The sequence below is a fragment of the Seriola lalandi genome, unplaced genomic scaffold (assembly GCF_002814215.2).
Source record: "Seriola lalandi dorsalis isolate HSWRI2012SDOR001 ecotype SW California unplaced genomic scaffold, Sedor1 jcf7180002054960, whole genome shotgun sequence".
In the NCBI taxonomy this organism is placed as follows: domain Eukaryota; kingdom Metazoa; phylum Chordata; class Actinopteri; order Carangiformes; family Carangidae; genus Seriola; species Seriola lalandi.
Window position 1 is genome coordinate 215,022 of NW_019525511.1, and position 21,990 is coordinate 237,011.

Genomic DNA, 21,990 nt, shown 5'->3' on the forward strand with positions numbered 1-21,990 from the left:
GCAGGTTCTGAAGACTGGAGGCTATAACCAGCTCACTGGACCGGAACCGGGCTGAAACTGGACCAGAACCGGATGATCGGCAGCGCTAGGCGGGTAAGCTGTAGGCTAAGGCCCGCACTGCAGCAGCTGAAGCGGTTACCATGGATACGGGTGGTGGTAAGTGACCAAACTCATTCACAAAGTCCAGTTTTTGGACATGACTGTGCTGTAGATTAATGAAGTGTGTGTGTGTGTGTGTGTGTGTGTGGGGGGGGTGTTAATGAACATATATAATGAACACATAAAATTAGTCTACATGCGTAATAATGTTGATGAGTTGACAGTTGAGGTTTATCTGGTGTCTCTTATAGAAACATCTGTTCATGTGTTGTAGTTCTACTTCAGTCTAAGTCTGCAGTTCTGTCAGTGAAAGCAGCTGTAACCAGGTCATAGACACTAAAGTCTTAGAACAAGAACCATGTGTCTGTTTCGTCTGCCACTGCTTCTATAACAGACCAACAGATCTACCGCCACTTCTCTGGGACAGAAACAGAAGATTTTTGCTGGAAACTGAGACAGGACTGACTCCTGATTGGACCTTTTCACAGGTACGACTCAAACTGTTTAGTCAGTCCTTTAAGATCACAATCACTGTTGCATTGTTAGGGTTGGGGTAAAGGTAGTCAACCTCAAAACAAACTTTTGTAAAAATTATTTGACACAGTTTCCTACACAGAACCAAAATACTTCAGGAAAATGTAATTCATGAACATCATACTGTCATAATAATTATAATAATAATACACACTATAAGAATATATTTGTAATATATTGTGCAAGCTCTGTGTGATAACTGTTCAAGTGATTTATTTTATTGAATGTTATTAAATTAAACTTTTTTGGTTTTGTGATTTTATGTCTTACATTATGTTTATGTATGTTGTTATGTAGGGTTAGGATTAGGTTGCGTGACGTCGCTTTGGGTTGCGCTGCAGTGTGCTGCGTTGCGTCGCGCTGCGTGACGCACGCCACGTAACGTCACAGTACGTTACGTCAGTGCGCGACGTCACGCAACGTTACGTCAGTTTGTGTCATGTTGCATCACTCTATTTTACTTTACATTAAGTTGTGTTATGTCACGCTTTGCTGTGTTATATAGCATTACGTTGCGTTATGCTGTATTACTTTGTGTTATGTAATATTTGTCAAGTTATGTTTATTGTGGTTTGTTGTGGTGTCTAACGTTGTTTTGTTCATGTTTTATATATGGTGTTGTGTTATGCTTTTACGTCATCAGTCAAAGCAGCAGTAGGAATCTATTTCCAGGTGAGGTTAGGGTTAGAAAGAAGAGTAATATGAATCCATTTCAGAGTTGATACTTATTGATCTTTGTTCAGTTGTTAGAAACTAGAGATTCAAACAGAAGGAAACTGTTCTGTCATCTTTCTTCTGCAGATCAGATCAACAGCTCTAAGTCCGTTTGAATACTTTGGCCTCCGGACAGAGAAAAGAAACACCACTGACCTCCATGGCTTCCAGTTACATTCACCAGCATGTTCAGCCAAAATCCAAAGAGGTCGACTCAAATAACCTGCAGCACTTATTTGTCCCAGTAACTGTAAGTTTAATGGGGAAACTCTGTTGCTGAGAGTCTGAGAGACTTCTTAGTCCAGAACCAAACTGACTGGACCTCTTCTGAACGGCTGATTCTATCTCCACCCATAAAATCCAACATGGCCGTCTCTGATCTGGAGGACTACGATGTTTACAGTCACCTATCAGATGAAGAGCTGCTGCAGATTGCTGTAGAGAGAAGCCTTGCTGACATCCACCGTCCTCCAGGTTCTGACCAGATCACATCATCATCATCATCAGCCTCAGCCCCTGCTGCCCCGGCTGTCCTGGCTACCCCAACCCAAACAAACCCAAATCCAAGACAGAGACATGACCCCCCCAGGAACCTGTACTACGTACCTCACTTGCAACCTCCACCTTCAGACCCCCCAGAGGTCCCAAACTGTGCAAACCCCCCAACAGCCCTGTCGCAGTTTCTCTACAAGGGCTTCAAGAGGTGAGTCAGCAAACAGTCAGAAAATATCTGTAAACAGCCAGCACACGTCTAACAGCAGAAAATAAACAACAGAAAATAAACAACAACAGACAGCTGCTGGATGTTAGCCACTCTTTGCTCACCCGGTACCAGTCCTTCAACAGATGTTGGATGTTTGTATTTGTTTATATCCAGATGAGCTGTTTGTTGTTGTTTTCTAGCTGTTTACATGTTAATGTCTCAGTGTTTCTCTGTTTCTCAGAGAGGTCAGTCCTTTGCAGGCTCTGATTATGAATGGAGATGCTGAGGCTCTGATGGATTTGGTCAGATGCAGGTCCAGCAGTCTGACAGACCCAGATGATGAAGGCTGGATGGCTCTTCATGAAGCTGCTTTTTATGGCCAGATACAGTGTGTCCGGATCCTGGTCAGAGGTGAGTACCACCACTGATGAAGGGCTGGATTTTTTTTTTTTTTTTTTTTTATATATGTTTTTGGGCTTTTGTGCCTTTATTGGACAGGATAGTGGAGGGAGACAGGAAATGAGGAGGTAGAGAGAGGGGGAATGACATGCAGTAAAGGCCGTCCGATGCGGGACTCGAACCGGGGCCAGCTGCAGCGAGGACTGTAGCCTCTACACGTGGGCGCCTGCTTAGACCACTACGCCACACGACGGTCCCGAAGGGCTGGATTTGAGTTTGGTTATACTTTATTGACATGGTTAACCCCATGATGATTTACCAGACTAATGAATCCTGGTCTTAACTAATCTTTAAATAACAAAAATTACATGATTTAGTGAAAAGTTTGTCTTTTGTCTGAATTTCATAAGTTGATTTCATACTTGTTTTAGATATTGGTTGTCACGTGGTGAGGTCAAGTTGGGGTTTTTGTCCTGTCTCCATGTCTTGTCATTTCCTGTTTTATTTTGAAAAGTAACTCTCCTCTCGTTTCAGGTCACTTGCCCTTCCTCATGTGTCACCTGTCGGAGTGTCTTCCCTGATTCCTGATTGTGTCCACCTGTTTCCCATTTGCCCTCATGTGTCTTATAGTCTGCGTCTCCCTTCGTCTTGTGCCAGAGTGTTTCTTTCCGTTCGTGCGTCCCAGTCAGGCGTCACAGATCTTGCCTTGTCTCTGCCGTGTTGTACGTATTCTTTACCTCCATGTGAGTGATTTTTTGTTTGTATTTTCATAGTTTAGAGTCATCTGTTTTTCTCAAGTTTATAGCAGTTTTTGTAGCCTCCTTTTGGAGTGAATTTTTGTTCTAGTTGTTGATGCTTAGGTGTGATTGAAGAGCCTCTGTTTTTTGAGAGCGTTTTTAGTTGGTCTTTATAGTGTAGTGTTCATAGTGTTTAGCTTTTGTCTTCCTCCTTGTGGAGTGATTTTCTGTTGGTTTATTCCTTTTTGTTTCTGCAGTTTTGTCCCTCCATTTGGAATGGTTTTTGTTTATTAGATTTTTTTCCCTGATAGTTTTAGTCTTGTCTAGATAATATAAATTCCATAGCTGGTTTAATTTGTCACTCACTGCCGAGGTTGGAATATATTAATAAAGTCTGCCTAATTGGTCACTCTGCATCTGACTCCTCTTTATAGTCCAGGCCTGACATTGGTCATTAGGTATTGGTTATTATTTGCAAAAACTCACAACTGCTCCCATGTTTGAACTAGTATTTTGTTGTGATATCACATTTCGACATGGTCGATTCAGCTCTACAGTGCCTTTGAATGACTTCTAGGACTGCTCGAAAATATGGGTGTGGCAGAAGTTTCTGTTAAATGACGTGTCCATGGCGGCATGACAAATATCAATATTTCGCCATGTGAACCATACCCCATGTACATGCCAATAATCAGTTATACTTATAGTTCCACCTCCTGGCAAAATGAAATGACAGGTTTTATACTTTGATCCTAGCAGTTAGCTACATTTCACAGATATGCGAGTAGTAATAATACAGTACAAAAACAGTTTGACCTTTGACCTCTGCCCTCAGCTCATCCCGATTCAGTCAACAAATGCAATTTGAAGAATCAGACCGCTCTGCCCCTGGCTGCCGAGCGTGGAAATGTTTCCTGTGTCGACTTTCTCCTGAAGCATGGAGCCGACCCAAACATCGCCAATAAGGACCAAGAAACACCGCTGTTCACAGGTGACATCACAGAGCCTGTTGAAAGCTACAGTGATGTCGCTGTTGTAAAGTGAAATCGGGGATTAAAATAGTTTACAGGGACAGGAAGAAATGCAAAGTTTATAAATGTTATGTGGACAATAAAATAATGTCATAAAATTCTTGTTGTTGTCAGCCTGCCAGCATCTGAAAGTAGCCATTGTAGACCTGCTGCTGAAGTCTGGAGCTCAGGTAAATCGCTGCTGCAGTCAGGGATTAAGTGCCCTTCATGAAGCCTGCAGACACGGATGTCTGGAGCTCTGCAGGTTGTTGCTGGAGGCCGGAGCCAGTCTACAAACCAAAAACATCTACGGCATCCAACCGTTCTTCACTGCCGCGCAGCACGGACACGTCGACGTCATCCACCTGCTCGTAAAAAATGGTCCGCCACTCAGACCGCTCCACCAGTTATTTTTAGTGCCTGTCAGGAGCTGACATCTATGTCTTTATGTTTTCAGGTGCAGATATAAATGGACAGGCGGGAGATGGAGCTTCGCCGCTGTACGAAGCCTGTAAGAACGGTCACGTTTCAGCTGTGGAGGCGCTACTCTCTCTGAGAGCTGACACCAACAGATCCACCAAGTCCGGGCTGCTGCCTCTCCATGTGGCCGTTCAGAACAATCACATACGGTCTGAACAGTTTTATTCATGCTGGTACTGGGCGTAAAGAGCGTCAGGGGAGATGACAAACTTTAGTGACTCTGCTGTTGATATATTTGGTCACAGTTATATTACACACCCTGAACTCTGACTTTGTGTTCCCAGAATCGTGTCTTTGCTGATCCCAGTCACCAGCAGTGTCAGAGTTCGGCGCAGCGGTATCAGTCCTCTGCACATCGCCGCAGAGAGGGACAGGGACGACATCATGGAGCTGCTGATCAAGTCCGGCTTCAACGTCAACGCCAAGCTGTCGGAGGAACGCTCCATGATGTACAAGGACCGGCGGAGTACGCCACTCTACTTCTCCATCTACAATGGGAACCTGGAGGCTGCCGAGATGCTGCTGGAGGCCGGAGCCGACCCCAACCTGGACATCTTCAACCCGCTGCTCATCGCCGTCCGGCTCGGCCGGATGGACATGACAATGTTGCTGCTGAAGTACGGTGCCGACGTTAATGCCCAGATCTCCACGCAGCCGTCCTCCTTCCCGTCTGCCTTGCTGCTCAACATGGAGTGTCTGCCAATGCTCAAACTGTTGCTGGACCATGGCTGTGATGCCCGGCCCTGCTTCGACTGCCCATACGGCCACAAACCACATCCCTCTGAAGACATGCAGGTCAACAGACATGAGCCGGCAAGGCGCCAAATTCAGGTGAGTCAGGAATATTCAGTATCAATCAGTGTATGTGGTAAATGAAGGTCCTCTGTCCTCTGAGTGTCCTCCATCTTGTTTCAGTTCTGTGAAGCCGTCTCCAGCACGTCTTTCTATCGTGTCACTGGTCCAATCATCTCGATGCTCTTGGACTATGTTAGTCACGTCCGTCTCTGCTCTCGTCTCCTCGAGGTTCTGGATAGTCACAGTGGCTGGGCGCCGATCAAACTGAAAGCTCGTAAGGAACAAAAACAACACTGACAGGCAGGTGGCAGTTGTCATAGCAACAGTAACTATGGGTGGACAGAGCATAAGGTGTTTCAGTCACAGTGTCTTAGTTTGTCAGAGTTTGTTTAAAAGGTTTCTAAATTGCTGAAGATCTGAGAGAGATCCCAGATCAGGAACCAGGTATTAGAAAGTTTCCTGTTCCTATAAAAGTTCTGCTCTGACAGTCCAGGATTTTAAAACTTGTGTCAAAGATGTCAGACGATTCAATCATATTTTAAAGGGTTTCTGTTTTTTTTTTTTTTTTTTTTTTTTTTTTTTAATAATAAGAAACACTTAACTCATATTTCAGTCGTGAGTAGAGCCTCACTCTGATTGGCTGGATGGGCTGTGGGTTGAGCTGGCACTATCTCTTGGTGGGGTTTAAGCTGAGGGACACTCACTTCTCAAACCTCTAATGTGTCTTGTCTGTGTCTGTGGTTCAGTTCCTCCTCACCCTCTGATGCAGCTCTGCAGGCTGAAGATCAGACGTCTGGTCGGAGTCCGTCGACTCAAACTGCTCCACACCCTGCCGCTTCCTGCCAGACTCATCCGCTTTCTGCACTATGACATCCAATACTCACTCACATGAAGCCACCTGACTCACATGAAGTGTATGTTAACTTTACACATATTAACATCAGAACAAATTCTATGTGCAAATTATACGTGTTGGTGTTTTTAACTGTGACCTTTGATCTGAGTCAAACACCGTGTGTCTGTTAAATATATATTATATAGTCTGTTATAGTATACAGTGTGATATATATATATGTGTATATATATATATATATATGTATGAAATAAAAATATGTATGAACTCAGGTTCCTCCATTTCTCTGCATCATCTGTTTCTACACCTTGACTGGAGTCCACCTGTATATATGTATATATGTATATGTATATGTATATATATATATATGTATATGTATATATATATATATATATATATATATATATATATATATACATATATATATACATATATATATATATATATATATATACACACATATATACAGGTGGACTCCAGTCAAGGTGTAGAAACAGATGATGCAGAGAAATGGAGGAACCTGAGTTCAGTGTCTGAACATTTATGTCAATGTGATATTTCAGTTTCATTTTTTAATACATCTAAAATGCTTCACTTTGTCATGGTGGACTGTTGAGTGTTTTTATTTTATCATGAGGCTGCAACACAACAATGTGAAACAACTGAAGGGTCTGAAAACTTTCTGCACTGTGCTACACTGATTTGTTATAGTTGTTAGTTTTAAAATGCATTACATTGTAAATAGACTTCTGATATTGATTTGAATATAAATATTAACAGATAATTTCCCTATAATGTAAAAAAAGTAGTAATATTATGAAGTACTGTAGTTAATGTACCACTGTGTTTGAAATTTCTCATTCATCTGACCTTATCTGCTCACTTTCAGTCAGCAGCTGAAGCTAAAAATAACACACACACACACACACACACACACACACAAACACAGAGTCTGTCTGAACAGGTGTGAACAGGTCTGGACTGGGTCTATTTCAGCTCTGTGTATGAGTAACCTGGAATAATCCCTGGCTGTATTGGTTTGAATGGATCAACATGTTGGTAACTGATCAGGTTTATCTACAGATTTATCACATTAGTATGAAACTTTATATGTTTATTAGTCACGACAGTGTGTGTGATGTTCATTTCTGTGTGGTCAGATTTGTCACAGTGGTTTGTATTTTACAAATAAATTTGGGATAGAGCTGGAGGTGATTTTCCTGTGGGAAACTGGGATTAACTCTGAACAGATTCAAGAGTTACCCAGGGCAGATCGGAAACTAAATTTGGACAGATTTCAGATTAACTCAGGAAGGAGTAGAGATTATCCCTGGGATCTCCTTGGATAAATTTCGGATTGGTCTGAGATTAAATCAGGATACAATAACTGTGAACCTTTGAATGATGAAGGATTTACTCCAGATGAGTAGGGATTAGATTGATACCCCTCTGAGAATCCCAACCTTAATGTTATGGAGGAGTTCGTGTGTCCCAGTGATCCTGGGGGCTGTGTTGTCCCTGGTACAGTCTCCAAAGGCAAACTGGACCAGACTAAGAGCTCTTCACACAATTCTGATGAACGGATCTTTTCAGGAATACATAACCTCATCCGGACCAGGGATCCCATTCTGGAGCCAGACCTTGACCCATGAAGCCTGGTTGGGCACAGCCCTAAAAGTTTATAATGTCACCCTGTGGGCCCAGCACCAGGGTGGAGACCTGGGTGTGCCGTTTGGGTATCTGGGCTACTCTGAGTCCCTGGTGGGGTCCTGGAAAGGAGGGACTTCAGTGCTCATGTGGGCAATGATGGAGAAACCTGGAGAGCAGTGATTGGGAAGAACAGCCTGAACTGAACTCATGTAGTGTCATAGATCTGTCATAATAAACACCATGTTCAAGCACATGTTCAGCAGTTTACTTGGTACCACAACACCTTAGGCATAAGATCCCTGATCCACTTGGTCATACCATCAGATCTGTGACCATATATTTAAGACACTTGGGTAAAGAGAGGAGTAGAGCTGTCCAATGATCAGACCTGGTAAACACAAACATGTAGTGAGGGTGAGCTGGAAGGAGACAGGGAGGTTGGAGACAGGGAATCCAAGCTGGCCATGTTCAGAGTCCACATTGTAGAGGTGACTGTTCAGAGTTGCAGTCAGAGGGTTGTAGCTGCCTGTGTGGACACCAGTGGTGAGGGGGAAGGAGGTTGGCCTGGAGGTCTGCTGAAGCAGCAAACAGGCACTGGAGAGTCAGAAGGTCTGTGGTTGGGGCTATGGCTGCGGTGGTAGTGGAAACAAAGACCCAGGTGTGGGAAGAGTTCAGGGAGTCTATCTACTTTCAGTTGGCCTTGAAGAAGTCTAACAAACCATCAGATGGCTCAGGAAGGGAAAGCAGGGCTGTGGTGCTGACTCTCACGGGGTATTGTCGCTGGTGGAAAGAACACTTTGAGGAGCTCCTGAACCTGGCCAACATGTCTTCTGAGGAGGAAGCAGAGTCTGAAGACCTGGGGGAAGCTTCACTCACATCTCTGGCAGAGGTGTGTGTGAGAGCTCAAGGCTCTGGGCATCATTGGGCTGTGTTTGTTGGACATGCCCGCTGAATGGAGGGTTACGGTTGAACGGGAACAGTGCCTGTGGACTGGCAGACCAGCGTGGTGGTTCCCATATTTAAAGAGGTGGACCAGAGGGTGTGCTCCAAATATTGGGATATCACACTGCTCAGCCTCCCTCAACAGCTTATGCCATGGTGCTAGAAAGGACTTTGATCGACAGTTGAACTTCAGATCCAAGAGGAGCAATGCGGATTCTGGCGCGGGGTGTGGAACAGTGGACCATTTATCCTTGCAACATTACTGGAGGGGTCGTGGAAGTTTGCTCACCAGTCTACATGTGTTTTGTGAATCAGGAGAATTACGTGTCTCTCGGAGGGTCCTGTTGGGGAGCACAGTGACCAAAATGGATGGATGGATAAACAGACTGATCTGGGATTAAACCTGGACAGATCTGATCAACCTCCTGCTCATTATTTCATATAAAACGTCTTGATGTTTGTTTTAAATGAACATTCAGCGTCTGTTTACTCTGCATATTCACGAGTCTCTCTGTAACATTAGAGAGTAAAGACGTCAGCTGGCCAACAAGCTCAGGCTGCAGGTCCTTAAAATAAACCTTAAGTACCCCCCCCCCAACCCCAACAAAGTGTCATGTACAGACTCGACGAGAGACAGAAAACAGACGGAAGAGACTTGAGAGTTTTAACTCGGAGGAAACGCTGGATTAACAAATGAGGTAAGGTGAGTACCTTTGTTGTTCTGTCACGTTCACTGTGGATTGCTGCTTAACTGTCAGGGGTTGTAGTGTTGTCCTGACCTCTGACCCTGTTTGTGTAAAATTTTACCACATTTGTTAATGTCAGACTTTTTCTGTATCAGGACTTATAATGGTGTGACTGGGTTAAAGGTGAGAGCCCATTGGTTTATTAATGACACAGAATGAAGACAGTATTAAACTCTTAGAGCCCCCTACAGGCTGCATAGGCAACTACAGCTCACTCAGGACTTCTTCTGTCTTTTTATTGGATTTCAGTTCATCTACATGAGATTAATGTAAATACAACATTATTTGTCCAACACTATAAAGTTATTTGGTAGATTGATAAGATACAGCATTTACAAATATGAATTGTGATTTTTCATACACTGAAATCAAACTTTTATATTTTCAAAAAAAGACCAGTGGTGTTTTTTTTTTTAAATCTGCGCTGCTGCTCAAATTCTCTACAACAAGAAAATATACAGACACATAAAAGCCTTAGAAACCACAGAAACAATATTCTGACAGCAAACAAATTAAACTCATAGCTTTGAGTTCAAATGAATGTCAATTAAATGTAGAGTCTGTGGTTCTTTCTCAGTCCAGTTTCTGTTTATATCAGCAAATCAAAAGGAGTTCATCAATACAAATCTCCTCTTCAGGATCTGAGGTCAAAACAAAAAAAAGAAAATAGCAGCCTGGTTGAAACAGGCCGGATGTGATTTTCAAAACAGACTCTTTGATCCTCTTTAATCCTGTTTCAATTAGTTTTTCTTCAGTTTGTTCCTGACGGTGAAACTCAGTTGTCCTCCACCATGGCGGCAGCCAGCATCTCTCGCTCTGGATCAGCAGCTCTGGGCTTCGAGGATTATTCTCTCTACAGTAACCTGAGCGAGGACGAACTGCTACAGCTTGCCATCGAGCGCAGCCTGACCGACGCAAACTGCAGCAACGCCAACGCAACCTGCAATGCAACTGACAACCCAACCAGCAACACGGCTACTGCCCTCACACCTCCTCACCAACCTGACAGAAGCCTGAACCCTGCAGCCAGAGACGCCAACCAACCCAGATACAGCTCCCATAATCCACCTGCAAACTACACGTCCCATAATCCACCTGTAGCCCAGACCACTGCTCATTACAGTTCTCCAAATCCTCCGAGTGAAAAGCCTCCTGATCCGTACGTGATCTCACACAGTTCATCTCTTGTTCCCGAATAATTGAAGAAATGGAGACTCTACTTAGAGAATTCAGAGTGACAATGCTTCATATCAAAGACTGTGTTGATGATTCAGGTTTAAAGTAAGATTCAGATTGTGGTCGGATTTAACAATTACAGAGATGGCTCCAGCTCAGGCAGATGATTGTACATGTAAATAAGTACAGGCATACATGGGATTATCCTGCACTAAAACACAGAGGTTGACAGCTCATCTGTCTTAAAGTTAGACCTGAACCGAAATTCATTCTTTGAGTCCTGAATCCTCAGTGAAAGTTAAACTGGGACTAAAATCAGTGGTGAAAATAAAAGAGTAGAAAACTTGAAATGATCAGCCACACATCCTTCTATACCTTCTATATGTCTGAGCTCGACTTTCATCACATCTCATCTTCTTCATTTTATTTCATGTATGGTTCTGTTTTTCATTTGATTCCTTCTTAAGTTTTAACTTAATGTTGTAATAGTTGAGTGTGAACTTCAGTTTTCTACTCTTTTATTTTAACTGTCAGTGAGGATTCAGGACACAGAGAATGGCTCTGGGTCCAGGTCTAACTTTGAGACAGATGAGCTGTCAGCCTCTGTTCTCTGTCTGTTGAATCAGTCTCTGTTCTCTGTTCTCTGTTTGACTGTTGAATCAGTCTCTGTGCTCTGTTTGTCTGTTTAATTAGTCTCTGTGCTCTGATTGGCTGTTGAATCAGTCTCTGAGTTCTGATTGGCTGTCGTCTTGCTGTTTTTGCAGGAAGACGTTTGATGGGACAGTCAGTCGCTTCATGACGGGATCAGGGAAGAGGATGGTAGCTTATCGCAGAGTTGACGGCACTCTGGTTCACATCGCTCCAGAACCTGAGGAGTAAGTTCTGTTCATAAACCATGTCTGTGCGTGGAAGCACCCGTATCACCTGTCATTTCATCTCTGTCACCTGTTGTTTCACATGTATTACGTCAGTAAGGGAAACCATCAGGTATGACTGGTTATTATAGGAGGGTCCATGAAAAGGTGAGGTCAGGTGGGAATAGGTGGGACAGGTGTCTGATGGGTATTTTCCCTGCAGGGAGGAGGAGCCTCTGTTCAGAGCGATCAGTGTTGGAGATGCGAGCAGAGTGAAAGCTTTAGTGATGAGTCCAGGAACAAACCTGATGCTGCCGAGTAAACCAGGCTGGCTCGCTATTCACCAGGCGGCGTGGTACGGCCAGGACACCTGTCTGAGAGTCCTGCTGTCAGGTAGAAACACACCCAGACAGAGACATCACAGTCCAGAGCAGAGAAGACATTTGTCTGTGTCTCTGTGCTCAGCTCAGCCTGGGATGATCAACAAGCGAACGGAGCGTGGAGAGTCGGCGCTGCTGGTTGGCGTCAGCAAAGACCAGCTACGATGTGTTCAAGTGCTGCTGGAATATGGAGCTGACCCTGACATCACAAACTACGAAAGAGAGACTCCGCTCTATAAAGGTAGCGCTGTCTTCTCTTTCCTGTCCAGACTTTAGTAATAAACACTTCAGTATTAGATACAATACTTCACATTGTTTGCTTAATTTTTCTATTTTATTGTTTAGAAGAATAAACTTGCAGCTCTGTAATCATCCCTTTACCTCTCCTCCTCCTCCTCTCCTCTTCTTCCTCCTCTCCTCCTCTTCATCTTTCACTTATCCTCCTCTTCCCCTCTTCCTCCCTCAGTCTTCCACTTCTCCTTCCTCTCCACTGATTTGTTTTTCAGGCAAAGTCATATTCTCCATCTATAATTTGTAAAACCAGTTACAGAAGCGGCCCACATCACACCTGCTAAACAAATATGTTACATTAAAAATTATGCACTGTATTTGTATTTGTACCTGTCACCTGGTTCATACCCTTCCCCTGATTCTGAGAGTGATTCTGACCCTGGGCTTACCTCCTGGCTTGCTTGAAAAGTCATCTTTTTTTTGTGGATTCACTTGACACTTGATAGTTTCTGGTGGAGTTTTACAGTTTTGCAGTATTTTTTTTAAAAAGCAGGCATGCAGGTTGGCAGTTGAAGAAGAAGAGTGACATGAAGCTGCAGCGAGCAGCCAGTTCCCTCTGTTGGCCTAAACAAACACAACATGAGACGTCTGCTCCGCTGCCCCCTCTTTCTCTCTGGTCTGCTCTTAATTCACAATTACAGTGGGGACAGCTCCAGCTGGAGACAGGCCACCAAGGACAGGGACTGTCCCAGGAAAACAGGGACGTCTGGTCACCCTAACCTATGACCTGGACTTTGTAAGCCTGCTATTAAAACTTCCCCACCGAATCAGCCTGTTGAGTCTGCATTCATTCACCCTAACCCTTTCCTGCTACCACTGTGACTTTACAGATTACATTCCCTATTCTGCCTCTAGACTCAGAGTAGGTCCATTCAAGTCCCAATCCCAAGTCCTGATCCTCACACCAAAACTCAGAGTAGCTGCCAATCCTGACACTTAAACTCAGGGTAAATGGTGGTACTGAATACGTGAAACTGTGACTTAGAACAGTGGTTAACTGACTTCAGTGATGTTATATTATTTTAAAAGACACCTGACAGCCAATCAGAGAACAGGATTGTGGATGTTTTTTCGTGACCTGTCCCTGAACGTTTCATGCCTTCCTCTGCAGCCTGTGAGAGGAACAGTGCTGCGATGGTGGCAGTGTTGTTGAACCACGGAGCTGCGGTAAACACTCACTGTATTCAGGGTTGGACGGCACTGCAGGAAGCTGTGGTTCGAAACAACGTGGAGATCTGTGAGATGCTGCTGAAGGCTGGAGCCAAACACAGCCTCACCAACATGTATGGCATCTCACCACTGTTCAGCGCTGCTCAGACTGGGCAGGCCACCACGTTGCGCTTCCTCCTCAAACATGGTAAACTCACCACAGGGTTTATTATTGTTATTGTTTATTATTAATGTTATTGTTCTACTGCTACTGCTAACTGCTACCAAAGTAGGCAAGTCTTGCCATTCGGCTGCCACCTTGGCAATGCCCTTGGGAAAAAGACCAGGCTCCTATCTTAATGAGTGGGTGGCGTCACAACTGCACTTGTCACTGGGAAATAAAAGTGCATGTACAAAATGACCAACTGTTTAAAATGCTTTTTCTTCTCACAGGTTATACTTCTACTATGCATGTGCATGATTGTGCAATAACACAACTGGCTTGATTTGCTTCTGGTTCAGGATTCTTTAAGTGGTTTGTGACCCTGAAAATGTCTGTCCACCGGCGGCCCACATCCACTGATGAGGGAAACACTCATTTCTTATAACACTTTTAGTGGTTGGGGGCAGTGGAGGGGTATCAGTTTAAATACTCATACTTCAGAATGATGTTTACAGTCCACCTGAGGCCTTACCTGTTCTCTGCAGGTGCCGATATCAACAGTCAAGCTGCTGATGGAGCCACCGCTCTGTATGAAGCTGCTAAAAATGGACATGAAGAAATTGTGAAGCTCCTCCTCTCACAAAACGCAGACGCCAACAAACCTGGAAAGACCGGATTATTACCACTTCACATTGCTGCCCAGAGAGGAAGTGACATGTAGGCACTTGTTATTATCGCCTTCATTTTAATATCTTTTAATAATTGCTGACCTCCTGAGGATGTCAAAGACCATGTTTGTGGGGGAACAAGAACTGGATTTCACCAGACCAGAGAGGTGTTGCTGATATGTACTTGACAAGGTTCAAAACCAGCAAGGAAGTTCTGATGTGATAAGGTTTAACATTAAAATAATGATAATTGATCACTACAATTTAACAAGAGGGACAAACTAACTGAATAATGACCTCTGTTTGTCCAGGTACAGAGGTTTACAAAGGTCCTCAGGATCAACAGCTGTGTAGAGCTGGGTGTTGTCTGCATAACAGCGAATATTAAAATCCACTTAGTCCAAACTTACTCAAAGGCACCACCTGGCACAAAGGTAAATATGGAATATAAACATAAAGAATCCAGGTAAAAATAAATCTGTTCACAAAATAAATAATACTGAAAAATACAAAGTGAGGTCCCATTTTGTTTATTTAACCTTTATTTAACCAACAAGTCTCTTGAGATACATTTTGATTATGAAAGTAAATAGTACATGTGAGGAGGTTACTGCTGGTTTCCTGTCAGCTGATGTTAGCTCCAGGTCATAGGTAAGTCAGGGGTCAGTCAGGGGTGGGTCAGGGCTAAATCCTGTGGTGTCTCCTGTTTCCAGTATAGTGTCCTTGTTGATCTCAGCCACCAGTAAGGCCAGAATCAGGCGGACCGGCATCAGCCCTCTCCACATGGCGGCTGAGCGTAACCGTGATGAAGTGCTCGAGGCTCTGATTGAGGCGGGCTTTGACGTAAATGCACAGCTGTCTGAAGAAAGATCAAAGCTGTATGAGGACCGCCGCAGCACGGCGCTCTACTTCTCTGTCATCAACAATAACATCGACGCTGTGCGCATGCTGCTGACAGCCGGTGCTGACCCCAACCTGGACGCGTTCAAGCCGCTGATGGTGGCAGCGAGGCTGGGCTGCATCCAGACTGTCACCCTGCTGGTGGAGCATGGAGCAGACATCAATGCCTCAATCCCCACCCACCCCACTACCTTCCCCGCCATCTACATGTTCTCCATGAAGTACCTGACCATGTTCAAGTACCTGCTGGACCACGGAGGCCACGCCCTCTCCTGCTTTGGATGTGTCTATGGCAACAAACCTCATCCACCAATAAAAACCACCCGATCAGAGAGGGACGACCTAACAGAGACGCTGCCAAGGAGAGGTGTTCAGGTGACCAATACTATGACTTTTTAATACCTTACTATACTATGACTTTTTATGTCTTACTATGTTTTATAACTTAGCATACAATTACGTTTTTTGACATTTTATGACATATTACACTTTGACTTTTTATGCCTAAGTATACTAAGACGGTTGATGCCTTACTCTACGATGGCATTTTATGCCTTATTATACAATGATGTTTTTATGCTTTCCTTTACTATGATGTTTTTATGACATTTTTATACCTTAATATACTATAGAATTTTTTATGCCTAAGTATACTAGGATATTTTTTGACGTTTGATGCCTTACTATACTATGACCATTCATTTTATTCCTTAAACTATTACGTTTTATAACATTTATGACATACTGTGATGTTTTTTGAAATTTTTTTGTCTTACTATAGTATGACGTGTTATACCTTAGCATACCATTACATTTTTTGATACTTTTATACCTTAATATAATATGAGGTTTTATGACATTTTATGCCTTACTGTACATTTGATGTTCTTTGACGTTTTATTCCTTATTATACAATGACGTTTTATGCCTTACTATACTATGATGTTTTTTGATATTTTCATACCTTGGTATAGTATTACATTTTTTGACGTTTTTATGTCTTACTATACTATGAGGTTTTATTCCTCCTGGTAATATGACATTTTTTGACATTTTTATGCTGCACTATACTCTGTCTTATGACATATAAATGACATTTGATGTTATCATGTGTCACTTATAAGAGGCTATATTATTATGACATATATACATCCTCTGGATATATGAAGATATAAGTTTATACCATATATCAAATACTCATAGTAAAATGCTACTTTATTAAAACAATATGCTTATTAAATATATAAATATATATATGTTTGTGTATGATTTTCTTAATAATGTCTAATTAAATTTAAACATACAGGTCTATCTTTTACATTTCAATATATAACATATACTTACAGGCTTTGGGATGGGATGTGATCATGTAACATTGTTTATGTCGATAATATAAACAGACATATGAAAATACATGTTTCTGTTAGGTAGACATATATGTCAATATATGATATTGTTCCAATTTCTAACAGGTTTCATATATAATTTTTACATATAATGGCTATACTTAAATATATGATTATATTTCATACGTACACATATTTCATTTATGGAAATTCAACACATGTACATAATATTACATTAGTGTATGGGTATTCCTGAATGTAAATTCAGATCTTATATGTTAATAAACTGTTTGATTGACGTCATTAAAATGTGACCTGAGTTTAAAACATTTAAAAGATGACTGAGGAGAGGCGTTCAGGTGACCTTTCAGGTTTAGAGTGTTTAATAACGGGCTACAATTACATTGATGTTTGATTGATTGATTGATTGATTGATTGATTGATTGATTTACAGTTCTGTGAGATGATTTCAGCCCCCAGTATCTGTCGTTGGGCGGGGCCAATCATTGACATCCTACTGGACTACGTTGGTCATGTGACTCTGTGCTCCAGACTGATGGAACACCTCGACAGTTACTCTGACTGGAGTGTCATCAAGGAGAAAGCAGGTGAGTCAATAACTGATCAATAACTGATAATAACTGAACTCAGCCTCGACTGTTTGATGGAGTTTAGACTGAATCTCGACACATGAATGTTCTTAGTTTAAGATGAATGTAAACAGGTAAAATATCCACAGACAACACCTGCTGAATATGACTGGATGTTACTACACAGTTGTGAACGAGCCACTTACTGGTTTGTCTGGTAGTTTTACAGGTTTTACTGGTTTGTGTTTTGTTCCAGCTCCCCCGCGGCCACTGATGCAGCTCTGCAGGTTGCAGATACTGCAGCTGGTTGGAAGTCGACGTGTGAAGAAATTAACGCTTCCTGGAGGTTTGATCCGCTTCCTGCAGCACCAGGGGGGCTCGCTGGACGACTGCTGACCTACAACTGAGACTGTTGGAATCTTAGACAATCAGCAGGTTGAAGCTGATGTTGTTTAACTGCAGTTTCTCTCAAAACTAAAAGCTGTTTGATTAAATCACTTGTAAATGTGTATATCAGCTCTTTCTAGTTGTTTCCAGCTGTTTCCATATGTATCCAGGGAGCGTCAGCTCCTCTATCCTAAACATTACAACATATTTCTTAAATTTTGATGGACTGAAAAAGATCAGTTTTACAACATTAGTCTAACCCCAATGCGTTTGTAATTAACCTTCAGTGTCTGTGAAGAATTTATTAAAACAAACAAAGCTGAGATAATACTTTATAAAATTTCAATAAAAGCAATTGGACCTACTGCAAACTGGAAAAACTAAAACTAAGTGACAATAACACATGCTGGAGATAGAAGTGGGCACTGTTGTACCCTGTTGCAGACACTATGTTTCTGAATAAGGTTTTAGGAACACATTTGAACAAATCCCACTTTGTGTTTATTTGGGTTTTTGCCACATAATATCAAACTGTCACAATGCAGGAGGTTGTGGTTTTGTCTAGCTGCGGTTACTGGCCTTAGAATTATTTGACGTCACTGGAAATCCTCCTCTATGTCCAATTTTAACGAGTGGATAGATTTAATGTGTGACGTATTCACTGTGGGAGAGAGGATCTCTTTAATGAAGTTTGGGGCCCATTTTTTATTGGTTAGAAAAACAGTGATATAAATGTTTGGTTTACATGTTATGTATATCTCATCTTTTGATAATATCTACTTTGGTCTTTGGTGCTGATGAACTCACCTGGATCACCTGTACCTGAACACAGTGATGATGGATCTCTGTATCCTGACTGATTGACAATGTGGACTATTCATATAACAGCATGGGTTATTTATAATCATTGATCAATATCTCTAGGGTCTTCTGATTGTATCAAGGACTGTTCAGGGCTATTTTTTGATTTATTTTTTGTTTTGTTTTTTATGTACAAATTGTGAATGTGGCTTTGGTCACTTGACTTATATTCAGCATAATTATTACTGATGTTGCAGAGTCTGGTCTTGTGAGGTTGTTACCAGACTTTCTTGTTTGTTTGTTTGTTTGTTTTTGTTTTTCTCTTGTCTCTTAGTGTTCTGCTTGTTTAAAAAAACAAAACAAACAAAAAAACAGACAAAATGACAGTTTGTAACCAATCTGTATGGTAGATGAATGTCCATCAAAAATCTCAATAAAGAACTAAAATAAACAAAGCTGAGAGACATGGATACATCCAATTAACACAATCAACATGAAGCCGTTACTGAGGGAAGATGAACTGAGAGACATTCACATTTAAAGCATCATGGTTTTATATTGATGATGATGATGATGATGATGATGATGAAGATGTGACTGCAGTTGAATCACATCCATTTTCAGTCTGATCCCTGACTCCTCTGAGACAGAGTCACTGGTGAGTCACAGGATAATCAATCAGTTTAATGATCAGCTGGATCAATATCCACACGGTGATGTCAGAACTGAGTGTGTTTATCAGACATGAAATGGGCAGAGTTTCCACGGAAACAGAGATCAGATACTTTCACATGTCATTACAGGGACCTGAGGTGGTTTTAATTAAAGCAGTCTGACAGTTTAATTCACTGATCACTGCTCATGAACCCGAGGCTGTTCATCAGTGAACGACATTTATATCTATACGTTTAAAACAGTTTCAATACAAATATATTCAATCTGATAACAGAGTTACAGACTCACACAGCAGGTCAGTGAACGCATCACACACGACAGTAATGAGTTAGGTTAGGGTTAGAGTTCCAATTAAGATTAGGTTTAAGCTAAGGTCAGGTTAGAATTAGAGTTGGGTCTAAAGTTAGTTGACACATTACACACATTGTCAGCCACAACACAACGATAACAACACCAATGATCACACAACACAACAACACAAAAACACAGCAATAACAACAAAACAGCAATAACAACGACACAACAACACAGCAATAACAACAACACAACAACCAGCAGGAAGTAGTAAGTCACAACCCAAGTTTATTTACATCATTAATAAAACACATGAACTGCATCATAACAAAATAATTGACAGGATGATGGAGAGATGACAGGTCTCCTGCTAAAATGGTAATAATATGGAGCTGTACCTGAACACACCACCTCAGCTGTTTTTTCATCTGTTCAGAGAAGAAGAAAAGTGAACCCCCTTCACACACACACACACACACACACACACACACACCCTCCTCACTTCTTCTTGCGGTCTGGATCAGACGGAGATGAAGCCGTGTCTGTTCGTGGACCACAGCCCTGCTGACTGATCTGGTCTCTGGTCTGATCCTCAGTCTTGGTTCTGGACTAATCTGGACTGATCCAGGATCAGGTCTGCTGAGTGTTTTCATGATGATGTTGAGTTTTTTCCTCATGCTGTTTTTCCGTGTCTTCCAGGTGAGATCTGTTAAATGAATGAAGTCCAGGTCTTAGACTGAGTCAGTCCGGTCCAGGTTATTTTATCTAGATTATTTACAGTCTGTAATTAATGACTTAATTAACAGTTGATGAGCTGTAACATCCACAGACACGTGGTGAAGATTTATTATTATTAATGTCTAATTATTGATCTATGAAGCATCAGTAAATTATTTATTAATGATTGATGAATCATTCAGCTGATAAAAAATGACATATTTTAATTAATTATTTAATTAATATCATCACAGCTCGTCAAACATCTGTAATTTACCATTAAACAAACCTTTGCTCCCACAGACTCTGCTGCTGTTTCCTTCACAATATTAATTAGATTGATTAGTTTTCTTTCACTTTAGCTGATATTTCAGATCAATAGTGTTTCAATGTTAAAACCAATTGATCCAGTAATGAATGTCTTTAAATAAGGGTTAAACCCTGAGTATTGTCTGCAGGTACTTCCTACACTTGTAAGGTAGGGCAGACTGTGAGTAACCTGACAGGTAAAACCCAGGGCAAAAAAGTTTAAATAAAAAGTTAATAATTAAATGATAATTATTTAAGATCACCTGGTTTCTGTTTCCTGTCTGTCTGCAGGTGAGTTGGGGGGCGTGTCTAGAAAGCTGCCGTTGTTACATCCTATTACCTCCTCCCCCTCCCCCTCCTCCTCCCCCCAGAGAGCTGATGTCCACAGGTAATGCAGGTAAACACAGGTGTGAATGTTTGTCCATGTGTACCTTACCTGTCACTCAATGATCAATATTATGTGATCAGCTGTTTGATATAATCAAAATGGATTTCAACACCTTTTCATTAAACATTTGACTTTATGTTATTGATCACATTATTGATTATTTGATCCTGTTGATGTTTAATTAGCAGATGGTGAAATTACATAAAAACTGACCTTCAGGCTCTTCAGGCTTTTTTGACCTTTGACCTCAGCATGTTAGATTAACTGTGTGGGTGGGATCAGATTTTGTCAATAATCTGACAGTTTAATTAGCTTTGTTCAGAAGATCAGAAGCCTCTAAACCCCGTCCTCGCCTCTGTGGTTGATAATCTGACAATCCGTCAGATTAAAGTCTTCACATGGTCTTCATGATGCCTTCACTGTCTCCCAGGTTCAACAGCAGAAACTAACTAATCATCGTAGTCAGATTATAATCTGTAGCAACTGATCTGATGGTCATAATAAAGCCAGAGATCAGTGAACGCCCCACCGTCACAATGGGATCCATCTTGAATAATAAATAATAATCATAAATCAACAATAATGTTTCCGGAGCAGAAAAAGGTCACATAATGCATGCTGGGTAGATTTTCAGTGTATTGATCATATTGATTAATGATTCTGTACTATAATCCTGTTTCTCTATCCGAAACCTCAATGAGAGACGCGAGGACACTCTGTGGGTCTCAGTGATGTCATCAGTGATGTAATCCTATAATGGATTTGAAAAGTCATTATTATCGTAATGTTCAAACACAAAAAAACATAAAACAACAACACTGAATCAAACCCTGCTGTAACATGTCCACATCAGAGAGACAGCTGATTCTCTTGGTTTCTAATTGGCCGAAGAGTTCCGAGTTTAGATTTATACATGATCCTGCTTTTTAAACATAGAGACAAAGAATTCACACGTGTCCATCCTGAGTAAGACCGTTGTACTTTAACATGTTAACATGTTAACGAGTTAACACATACACGTTAACACACAAACACATGAACATGTTAACATATAACATTATAGACAGTTAATTTCTTCTTGGTGCTGTATCGCAGTGTGGCCCTCTGCTGTTCCAGCTGTGTCGTCTGAACATCTGTCCATCCTGATGTTCATCATCTTCTCTGTATTATTGACCGTCTCTTTGATCATCATCACAGTCTGTTACAAATCAATGAAAAAGTGAGTCGTGGTTTCATCAAA

At 41.7% G+C, this 21,990-nt stretch overlaps 2 protein-coding genes across 5 annotated transcripts; both read left to right on the forward strand.

Moving 5' to 3' along the window:
- The first annotated feature begins 63 nt into the window (after positions 1-63).
- LOC111645969 (ankyrin repeat and SOCS box protein 2-like) lies at positions 64-6,549 on the forward strand. Of its 2 annotated transcripts, none has more exons than XM_023395322.2 (10): positions 64-156; positions 494-587; positions 1,435-2,050; positions 2,292-2,461; positions 4,022-4,177; positions 4,332-4,577; positions 4,654-4,825; positions 4,961-5,507; positions 5,592-5,771; positions 6,218-6,304. In XM_023395322.2, the coding sequence occupies exons 3-9, from the start codon at positions 1,713-1,715 to the stop codon at positions 5,766-5,768; spliced, it is 1,806 nt and encodes a 601-aa protein (XP_023251090.1). In that variant the 5' UTR covers positions 64-156; positions 494-587; positions 1,435-1,712; the 3' UTR covers positions 5,769-5,771; positions 6,218-6,304. The 2 variants fall into 2 exon arrangements, with proteins under 2 accessions (XP_023251090.1, XP_023251089.1); XM_023395321.2 differs by having other exon boundaries at positions 74-156; positions 5,592-5,745; positions 6,218-6,549.
- Positions 6,550-7,294: 745 nt separating this feature from the next.
- On the forward strand, positions 7,295-18,822 carry asb2a.1 (ankyrin repeat and SOCS box containing 2a, tandem duplicate 1). Of its 3 annotated transcripts, XM_087170804.1 has the most exons (10): positions 7,295-9,619; positions 10,407-10,821; positions 11,603-11,713; positions 11,916-12,085; positions 12,158-12,313; positions 13,475-13,720; positions 14,221-14,392; positions 15,057-15,618; positions 17,044-17,197; positions 17,436-18,822. In XM_087170804.1, the coding sequence occupies exons 2-10, from the start codon at positions 10,454-10,456 to the stop codon at positions 17,573-17,575; spliced, it is 2,079 nt and encodes a 692-aa protein (XP_087026930.1). In that variant the 5' UTR covers positions 7,295-9,619; positions 10,407-10,453; the 3' UTR covers positions 17,576-18,822. The 3 variants fall into 3 exon arrangements, with proteins under 3 accessions (XP_087026930.1, XP_023251076.1, XP_023251075.1); XM_023395308.2 differs by having other exon boundaries at positions 11,916-12,313; XM_023395307.2 differs by having other exon boundaries at positions 7,295-9,614; positions 11,916-12,313.
- The last annotated feature ends 3,168 nt before the right edge of the window (positions 18,823-21,990 follow it).

What these genes read in the sequence shown, in the direction of transcription:
- asb2a.1 (XM_023395308.2), top strand. Translation starts at nt 10,454, where the DNA reads ATGGCGGCAGCCAGCATCTCTCGCTCTGGATCAGCAGCTCTGGGCTTC. An exon ending in AGTGAAAAGCCTCCTGATCC is followed by an intron (nt 10,822 to 11,602) that starts GTACGTGATCTC and finishes CTGTTTTTGCAG; the next exon opens with GAAGACGTTTGATGGGACAG. An exon ending in TGTCATCAAGGAGAAAGCAG is followed by an intron (nt 17,198 to 17,435) that starts GTGAGTCAATAA and finishes GTTTTGTTCCAG; the next exon opens with CTCCCCCGCGGCCACTGATG.
- LOC111645969 (XM_023395321.2), top strand. Translation starts at nt 1,713, where the DNA reads ATGGCCGTCTCTGATCTGGAGGACTACGATGTTTACAGTCACCTATCA. An exon ending in CTCTACAAGGGCTTCAAGAG is followed by an intron (nt 2,051 to 2,291) that starts GTGAGTCAGCAA and finishes TCTGTTTCTCAG; the next exon opens with AGAGGTCAGTCCTTTGCAGG. An exon ending in CGGCAAGGCGCCAAATTCAG is followed by an intron (nt 5,508 to 5,591) that starts GTGAGTCAGGAA and finishes ATCTTGTTTCAG; the next exon opens with TTCTGTGAAGCCGTCTCCAG.